The 9760-nt window shown below is 40.3% G+C and overlaps 1 protein-coding gene across 1 annotated transcript; it reads right to left on the bottom strand.

Moving 5' to 3' along the window:
* Window positions 1-4806: 4806 nt before the first annotated feature.
* Window positions 4807-9162, bottom strand: LOC101298416 (phosphate transporter PHO1 homolog 3-like). Its single transcript, XM_004298362.1, has 12 exons — window positions 8586-9162; window positions 8131-8485; window positions 8005-8053; window positions 7804-7875; window positions 7463-7592; window positions 7223-7343; window positions 6840-7098; window positions 6651-6755; window positions 5839-5883; window positions 5551-5700; window positions 5158-5436; window positions 4807-5046 (listed from the first exon to the last, which is right to left on the bottom strand). The coding sequence occupies exons 1-12, from the start codon at window positions 9160-9162 to the stop codon at window positions 4807-4809; spliced, it is 2382 nt and encodes a 793-aa protein (XP_004298410.1).
* Between the last annotated feature and the right edge of the window lie 598 nt (window positions 9163-9760).

Genomic DNA, 9760 nt, shown 5'->3' with positions numbered 1-9760 from the left:
GCTCAACGCAGCTGAAGCTTTTGGCTGAGAGCAACTCAGCTCCAGTATCCATCCCTCTATTTGATGGATACTACGATCACTGGTCAGAGCTCATGGAGAATTTCATTCGCTCCAGAAAGTTGTGGCACCTCATTGAAACTGGTGTTCCAACTCCTGTGCAAGTGCGTGAACAGGTCGCTACTTTCTCAACTGTTGTGGCAGAAGGAAGACAACAGACTGAAGCGCAAAGGAAGAGAGAAGAAGACTTGCGCCAAAGAGTTGAGCAAATGAAGGAGGATGATCTGAAGGTTAAGAATTTCCTTTTTCAAGCTATTCATAGGACTATCATGGACACAATTCTTGATAGGTCCTCTTCGAAGAGCATATGGGATTCCATGAAACAAAAATATCATGGTTCATCCAAGGTGAAGAGAGCTAGCAGGCAGGCACTGAAGAAAGACTTCGAGATCTTGCAGATGAAGGAGGATGAGAGGATTGATGAGTTCTTTGCTCGGACTCTCACCATTGTGAACAAGCTGAAAGTTCATGGTGGTCAGAATATGTCACAGGTTGACATAGTAGAGAAAATTTTGAGGTCATTGACTCCGAGATTTGACTATGTAGCATGTTCAATCGAGGAATCCAATGACCTTGATACAATGACGGTTGACGAGTTGCACAGCAGTTTGCTTGTCCATGAGCAGAGATTGTGTAGAATCAATGGAGGAATGAGAGATGATCAAGCTCTCAAAGTAACATCAAGTGAAGGAGGTAATCGAGGTAGAGGCAATAGGGGTCGAGGACGAGGAGGCAACATGGGAAGAGGTCGAGGAAGAGGCATTTTTAACAAGGCCATGGTAGAATGTTACAAATGTCACAAGCTTGGACATTTTCAGTATGAATGTCCAACTTGGAACAAGGAGATAAATTATGCAGAGGCAGAGTTCAATGAGCATGAAGAAATACTACTAATGGCTTATGTCGATTTGAATGAAGGAAAAAGGGAAGATGTGTGGTTCCTAGACTCAGGGTGCTCAAATCATATGAGCGGTGATTTGTCAAAGTTCTGTGATTTGGATGAACGAGTTCGGCATCATGTCAAACTTGGCAACAACTACAAGATGATGGTGCAAGGAAGAGGTAGAGTCAAGATTGCCATTCATGGTGTCACCTACAGCTTTTCAGATGTGTTTTATGTGCCAGGGTTGACTAACAATCTCCTTAGTATTGGTCAACTACAAGAAAGAGGGCTTGCTGTTTTGATGCATGAAGGGAAGTGCAGAGTATACCATCCTGAGAGAGGTCTCATCATTCAGACAACTATGACAACCAACCGAATGTTTGTGATTGTTGCCAATACACAAGAAGAGAAGTGCTTTCACTCCAGTGTGCAAAAGCAGGATCTAGCCAATCTGTGGCACTGCCGGTTTGCACATCTAAGTCACAAAGGATTGAAGCTGCTACAGGAGAAAGAGATGGTTAGTGGATTGCCGAAACTTACTTCTTCATCATCAGTATGTGTGAGCTGCCTTGTCGGGAAGCAGCACAGAGATCCCATACCAAAGAAAAGCACGTGGAGGGCTACACACAAGCTTCAACTTGTTCATGCTGATCTGTGTGGACCGATAACTCCAGAATCAAACAGCAAGAAGAGGTATGTCCTATGCTTTATTGATGACTTTAGTAGAAAAGCATGGACAGTTTTTCTTGTTGAGAAATCAGAAACTTTTAGCTACTTTAAAAGTTTTAAGAGCATGGTAGAGAAGGAATCTGGTATGAGTATTAAGTGCTTACGTACTTATAGAGGAGGAGAGTTCAATTCAAATGAGTTTAATCAGTTCTGTAAGGAGCATGGTATTAAGAGGCAGCTCACAACCGCCTACACCCCGCAACAGAATGGGGTTGCTGAACGGAAGAATCGCACCTTGATGAATCTCGTGCGCTCCATATTGTCAGAGAAAGAGGTACCGGAATCTTTCTGGCCTGAGGCGGTCAAGTGGACCACTTATGTATTAAATAGAAGCCCAACCTTGGCAGTGAAGAATGCTACACCGGAGGAGATGTGGTGTGGTGTCAAACCAACAGTAAGTCATTTTCGGGTGTTTGGGTGTTTGGGGCATGTTCACATTTCAGATGCTAAAAGAACCAAGTTAGAGGACAAGAGTCATGCTTGTGTATTGATGGGGGTCAGTGATGAGTCCAAAGCATACCGTTTGTATGATCCTGTAAAGAGGAAAATTGTAGTCAACCGTGATGTTGTATTTGAGGAAGACAAAAAGTGGAGATGGGATGAAGAAGAAACGAGCAAAGGAGAACTCACTTGGGGAGACATGTATGAAAGTGATGAAGAAGATGGTGAGATGAATGCTGATATCGAGGAGGAAGAAGATGATGCACGTGGTGATGTTCAGGCACAAGTGCAAGAATTAGCAGAAGGTACTAGTAGTGCACCTATAACTCGCACTCTCTCTGGAAGAATCAGCCAAGCTCCACCTTATTTGGCAGATTACACCACCGGGAGAAGGTTTGTCAGAGGAAGAGCTTGAAGCCAACATGGTCATGACCGGTGCCGCTGATCCGATTACATACGAGGAAGCAGCTCAAAGTATAGAATGGAGGAAGGCTATGGATGCTGAGATTGATGCAATAGAGAGGAACGCCACTTGGTCGCTTGTTGATTTACCAAATGGAAGCAAAAAGATCGGTGTTAAGTGGATCTTCAAGACGAAGTTCAATGAGCACGGAGAAGTTGAAAAATTCAAGGCTCGGCTGGTGGCAAAGGGGTACTCCCAAAAACATGGGATTGACTACACCGAAGTATTTGCACCAGTGGCAAGAATGGAGACGGTAAGGATGATTGTGGCACTTGCAGCCCAGAGAGATTGGAAGATTTATCAGTTGGATGTGAAGTCCGCTTTTCTGCATGGTGAATTGAGTGAAGACGTGTATGTAGAACAACCAAGAGGGTATGAGAATAAGGGAAATGAGAACAAGGTGTACAAGCTTCATAAGGCTTTGTACGGTCTAAAACAAGCTCCACGAGCTTGGTTTAGTCGTATAGAGGCCTGGTTCATCAACGAAGGGTTCGAAAGGTGTGCAAATGAACAGACTCTGTTCACAAGAAGGAGCAAGGAAGGTAAATTGTTAATTGTCAGCATATATGTCGATGATTTAATATATACTGGAGATGATGTAGTTGTGTTAGGAGAGTTTAAAGCTTCAATGATGAAGGCTTTTGAGATGACTGATTTGGGGATGATGAAATTCTTTCTTGGAGTAGAAGTCTCTCAATGCTCAGAAGGCATTTTTATTTGTCAAAAAGCTTATGCACAGGAGGTCTTGAAACGATTTGGAATGGAAGGATGTAACTCAGTAAATAGCCCCATTATTCCTGGTCACAGGCTCAATAAGGATGAACATGGCGTGAGAATAGATGAGTCTTTCTTCAAACAAATTGTGGGAAGTTTGATGTATCTCACAGCGACTCGTCCGGATTTAATGTACAGTGTAAGCCTTATTAGCAGGTTCATGGCCAAACCAACTGAGGCTCACCTGTTGGCAGCAAAAAGAATACTTCGTTATTTGAAAGGGAGCTGGAACTATGGAATTTTGTACAAGAAGGGAGAGTCTGAAGCACTAGCAGCGTTTACTGATAGTGATTATGCAAGTGATGTAGAAGATCGCAAGAGTACTTCTGGCTAATGTCTTTCTTCTGAGTTCGGGAGCAGTTTCATGGGCTTCTAAGAAGCAGCCAATAGTCACTCTATCCACAACAGAGGCTGAGTTTGTAGCTGCAGCAGGTTGTGCAAGTCAAGCAATTTGGATGCGGAGGGTGCTAGCAATGCTTGGTCAAAAGCAGGAGAGGTGTACTATCATTCATTGTGATAATAGTTCAGCAATTAAATTGTCAAAGAATCCGGTGATGCATGGAAGAAGCAAACACATTGATGTGAGGTTCCATTTTCTACGTGATCTTACAAAGGATGGTGAGATTAAGTTGATTCATTGCGGAACTCATGATCAGATTGCTGATGTGATGACAAAGCCACTGAAGTTGGATGATTTTCGGAAGTTCAGAGAGAAGCTGGGCGTGTGTGCTGTTAAAGAACTAAACTAGCTGCTATACTGCAGTCAGTTTAGGGGAGGGATTGAAGAGGTTTAATTTCTTGTCTGTTCAGGAAACTGTAAGTTAGAGAATCAGTTTTCTATTTTACTAAGTCTTTGTTTCTGTTTAATAATACCTAGTCCTAAGGAGCTGTTAGAGTTAGAATAGGACTTATTTTGTATTTCAAACGTGATAGCAGCAGTAGCTAATCACGACCTGCTTTGTAGGAGTTCTGTTAAGATGTAAGGCTATTTAAAGCCAAAGTTGTTCAATAAGAAGGTAGATCATTCATCCATATTGTTCTTGAGCTGTGATTGTTGAGTTTTCATTCAGGGTTTTCTAACAGAATATCTTTAATTTTCGTATGGTTGTAATCAATAGTATATGCGCATATCTACTGTATAACCCGCTGCAACGCGCGGACAATTTTCTAGTGTGATACATTCTTTAAAATGACTCGGTGTCGAACCCACCAGGATTCCAAACACGATCCGAAAGAGTGGGCCTAAGAGCACAAACCCATAAGTGGTCAGATACGTCCAAGATCCAAGCACTGGCCCAGGCCCAAGAGAAAATATTACTCTAGAAGGGCGCTGGCCCGAAAGAATTGAAGCATACAAGAAAATATGGACGCAACAAGATTTACAGCAATAGATGAGTGAAAAAGAAGAAGCTAAAACTCTAGAAGCTTGAGAGATTGTATACACAACTTTCCAATTCTTTCAATGGTGGTGTTGGTGATGATCTTCATCATAGTTGAAGGGCAGTGGCACGGACTTGAATGCACGATATTTGCCAACATTGTTCAAATGCTCATTCTCCAACCTGAAAAAATTCCATATCCCTCGACGGATTATCTCCAAGCTCGCCGCAACTGCTATCATTGATTGTCTATGCATGAAAGCAACGTTGAAATTCAGAACAGTCTGCAACCAAGCAAATCTCAGCAACACATTCAACACCTGCAAAATAAAATTGATCGCGATCGATCAGAACATGTTAAGCTACCTTGGTAATGGAAGGATTGCAAGCTCTTTAATTTTAACATGTTACTGAATGTTAATGTTACTCACCATGGCTGCAAAATACACACTTTTGTAGGGGACTAAGAGTTTGTCCCTCAACCAGCGGTTTCTCGAATTACGTTGCAGAAGACCCCAGTCTACAACAAGATCCCAATATGTACAATACACTGCTGAAACAATCGAGAAAATCCCGGCAAGAATTTTGAAGTTTACATCCTTATTGTGACTGTAAGCTGTCCTCATGATAACGGCCACTATTGTAAGGAAATACTTGACTCCATTGTAACCTTGCTGCGGATCCTTCTCTTCAAACAGGCGGCGGATGCACTGCAAAATTAGTGTAGGGGCAAACATTTGTAAGCGTCGCTCTGATGGGGGATAATCAAGCTTGTGGCTCTTTGCATAACCTGAAAGCTTAATGGATCGATGAATAGGTTGTACCTGAAGGAGGCGTGACCAATATGGAATAGAAGCAACGATGAAACTGAAAGTGTTGAAAACATCGTTTGATCTGCAAGTGGTGTTTCTGTGTTTATAGTCTCCCCAACCAAAGTAGCAAATGTAGAACTCTAAGCTTCTAATAGCTTGCACCTACATTTGTAAAAACCAGTTTAGAACTCGGTTAATATTTCAAACAAAAAGAAAAGAAAGAAGGAAACTGTTATCAGCTAGCTAGTGTAAAGAGGTCAGATTAGGAGGAGCTTATATATTGGACCAGTAATTACTAACCTGGCTAGTCAACTGATCTGCCAAGAAGAAGTCTGGCAGTGTGACCTGCAAAACAAACAAGTTACTGAGATTATTAGAATCTTAAACTGAGTCAGTTATGTTGATACACTTGGATCATTAAAACAAGGTATCTGAAGTTAAAGGGAAATTCGTCCGAATGGTATACGAACTTTTACTTCTTCTAAACTTTGGTATATTAAGTTTTGAAAATATCAGAACAGTATCTCATGTTTCTATCCCAACCTAAGATTGATATATATATAGCAATTAAGATGACCAATTTACCCTTAAGTTTTTTTTAGTTTTTTTAGTTTTTTTATTTGTTTTCATATTCAAGAAATATTAGAAGAGGTTTTGAAATTTGATGATTTGGATTGGCCTTTAGAAACTTGAAGAAGATTGAAAAGGGGAAACATACAGAAGTTCAATCTTTGTTGTTATGTTTCAGGATCTTGTTGTTGCCTTTGACATTCAAGGATGATTAAGATGAATAACTGATTATTAGCAAGGAGAAAATGACTGTGAATTTTTTCTCTACATTCCTAGAAATATAAAAAGCCCAAAAAAAGAAAATTGGAATATGAAAACAAAGAAGAAAAACTAAGAAAAAAAAGAGAATTTAAGGGTAAATTGGTCTCTTTTTTTTTGGTTTGAGGGTAAATTAGCAATCTTAATGACTATATATACCAATTTTAGATCAGGATAGAAACATGAGATACTAATATGATATTTTTAAAACTTAATATACCAAAGTTTATAAGAAGCAAAAGTTCGTATACCATTCAGACGAATTTCTCGAATTTAAATTGTACCTTGTATAGAGGAGCACAGATACAATGAAACACACAAACAAGGAAAAAATAGCGACTTGAGCGATAAACGATGTTGAATGGGCATAGCAATATCACAACTACAAGCTGTACATACAAGATTCAGTGAAGTTTAGAGTTGTAGAAATATGATGCATGAAGTAAGGGCAAAGCATAGTTCAGTGATCTTACCAAAACCAAGAAGAGAGGAAGTAACTCGGTCAGTGCTTTATAGTCTTGAGTTTGGGGGTCCATCTCCATGTCAAGATTTGAGAGAGCAGCAGCTAGTGCTAGCACTGCCATACCAAAACTAACAAGGAGAACCTCTCTGTATCCCAATTCAGTTCCTTGCTTGAAACCAAATATGAAAGTGTAATTAACTCTGTACCGTCTCCAGAAGTATATGTTCCCAGAATACATAACCATGTGTAGGAAAACAAATGCGAACAAGCTGCCATTTAAGGTTTACCATGTCAACTGTCAAGTAAATGATCGAAAATTCGAAATCCTGCTTACTATAAAGTTGAACACACATAATATTATATGGGAAATTATAAAGACCTTAGTTACATTACCTGTATAGGGGAAATATGTTCTCCATGTACTGGGTCGTCCCAGAATGGTCCATAATATGGCGAGCACGTACAATCAAAATAAGGGTTACCGTGAGAGCAGCAGTGCAACCAGCAAGGCAACCTAAAAGTTTTGCAATAAACAGATTCAGAGGAAAGAACAGTACCAAAGATTAGATAAGTTACAAGGAACTCAAATAATCAAATTTATGTAGTGATTTAGCAAGTGCTTAGAGGTCTTACCCATGGAAAATGTTATCCTATGTCTTTCTTTCTTCGGTTTAGGTCTCAAGACCGCCATTCCTTTTCTACGATTTGAGTTCGAGAATTGCTTGATGAATGTAATCTCAACTCTCTCAATAAGCTTGGTAACCTTTGATACGTGATAAAACAATTCTTATCAGACTAAAAAGAAACTAAGCTGCCAATAACAAGAAAATATGAAACCAGTTCAAGCTAGGGTTTTAGACAAAGCCACATAAATACACAATCTATCACCATTCTGTTCATTACATAATCACAAGCCGAGTTGCTTAATATTTCTTCTTTGTGGTATAATATATGCATGCATGAAGAATTCTCACCTCATCAGAGCTGCCAACGTAGGAGTTATCCACCATATTCATGTAAGGTTTCGATGTATTTCTCGAAGTAACCTGCAAAATCAAGAAGGCTAATAACATAAGTATCGCAGACCATAGTTACGGCAAAATAAGACTGACAAAGATTTTACCAACAAGATGCACGTAATTGGTTGATCATCTCAACATTGGCAGGGGTGATACCTTGTCATATTTCTTCATGATCTTTGAGAATGCCGATATATTTAAGAAGCTGTTTCAGTCATTAAAAAGTTACTAGATACCTACAATTAAAAGAAAGAAGAGTCTTGGATCATATATATGTCTTACCCATAGCTCTTAAGAAGCCTAAGCTTCTGGTAGAATTCGATGAAAGCCCCTCTAAGCTGTTGTTCAACTTTTTTGAGATTTTCCCTGGTGAATTTGAGCTCGGTCTGCTGAGGCACATTGAGGAAGCCTTTAATAGTCGAACGTGGAGTCTCAACCGTTTGATTCATTGTCACACGATTTAGTACTTCTAGTGGCGCAGGCATAGCCCCTCTGTACCTGTTTGGCTTCTCCACGTTAAGCTTTTGGTTGTCGATATTATGATCTTCTCTCCTTTTCTCATCTTTATCATCTTCACTAGAATTTTCTCCTTGGCTGCTGCTCGATCCACCCTCTTCAATAAATTCCATCTCCCGTCCTGGAAATGAAAAGCGATATGCATAAGCTGACACGTAAGCTAGGCTCTATTTAATTTATGTTAAACTTACAACGTAACAATATATATGATTAGTATTAACTGCTTGCTTTGGCCCCTCTAGGAATTGAAGCAGCCGACTGAGCTGTGGAAGCTGCAACATCCGAAGCCAGGCGAGTCATCTCGCAAGACCAGTCAAACAGCCTCTGAGGATTCTCCACCTTAATCCGAAAAGCAATCAAAGCGTCCATTTGCTTGTTAAGGGCAGAAGCTTCCTTCATTACCTCTGCAACTTTTCCCCTAAAAAACTTCTCAACTTTGTTGAACTCATCATCTGCCCTTCTGAAATACTCCAACTCCATAACTCCGCCTTCCTCGGCAGCCATTAAGAAAGTGGTCTCGTAACTCTCATGAGAGCCCCCATCCGATCTCACAGCATGGACCAGGATGGCTTGGTTTTCGATATCGGAAGACGGGCTAGTGGGTTCTTGGTGGTGCCGACTTCTGGTGAGGCCAGCAAAGGCTGAATACAATGAGAGGCGGTGGTGGTGCGGGTGAGGCTTGTGTCTGTGCTTGGAATGTTGGATGATTTTAATGAGTGATTTCAGGTAGCCGTAGTTCATGTATGCCTCTTGCCATTCTGGTACCATTTGTGCTACAAATTCTTTCCCAAACTTCATTTATTAAGATATGGGAATCGGAACAACAGATAGATAATGCAGTAAGTTAGCAAAACGAAAAACCAATTCTTCAGAAAGTTGCTTAGAAGTTAGAACAATTATGAGCAGGGTCTTTCTGGGTTGGGAATAAGCAGCTGGTTTAGGGTTAACTAGGCTCTATGAGGAAGTGATGTGTATATATAGTGCATATCTTGCGTGCATGGAAAGTTCTGCTTGAAGAGCTTGACTTTTATATGCCATGCAGTTTCCAGGGTAAGGCCAAGTCCTTTGGCACATTACGTACTGTCTCTCAAAAGTATATATGCTCTTATCAAAATCTTAAATTCAACTTAAGCTAATATTCGAGTGATCGACATCTTAAGTTGAATAATCATAGAAGACAATAAATCAAAACCAGGCTTCAAATGTACTGGCATGGGATGACAAATTGAGTCAAAAGTTAGGTATTTGTGATGGTGAATCTTAGATTCTCATGACCAGGTATTTTGTTTCAGTTTCTCCCAAGGAAGAAAATTTCGGTGATTACGGAAATTTCGACCCTCCAAAATATGGAAATTTCGACGGAAATTTCGGGGAAATATCGATTGTAGTAAAAAAA

Source organism: Fragaria vesca, linkage group LG4 (genome assembly GCF_000184155.1).
Source record: "Fragaria vesca subsp. vesca linkage group LG4, FraVesHawaii_1.0, whole genome shotgun sequence".
Taxonomy (NCBI): Eukaryota; Viridiplantae; Streptophyta; class Magnoliopsida; order Rosales; family Rosaceae; genus Fragaria; species Fragaria vesca.
This window is presented reverse-complemented; position numbering and strand designations above follow the sequence as displayed.

What these genes read in the sequence shown, in the direction of transcription:
- LOC101298416 (XM_004298362.1), bottom strand. Translation starts at nt 9,162, where the DNA reads ATGAAGTTTGGGAAAGAATTTGTAGCACAAATGGTACCAGAATGGCAA. An exon ending in TAGAGGGGCCAAAGCAAGCA is followed by an intron (nt 8,486 to 8,585) that starts GTTAATACTAAT and finishes TTTCATTTCCAG; the next exon opens with GACGGGAGATGGAATTTATT. An exon ending in AGGCTTCTTAAGAGCTATGG is followed by an intron (nt 8,054 to 8,130) that starts GTAAGACATATA and finishes TGACTGAAACAG; the next exon opens with CTTCTTAAATATATCGGCAT.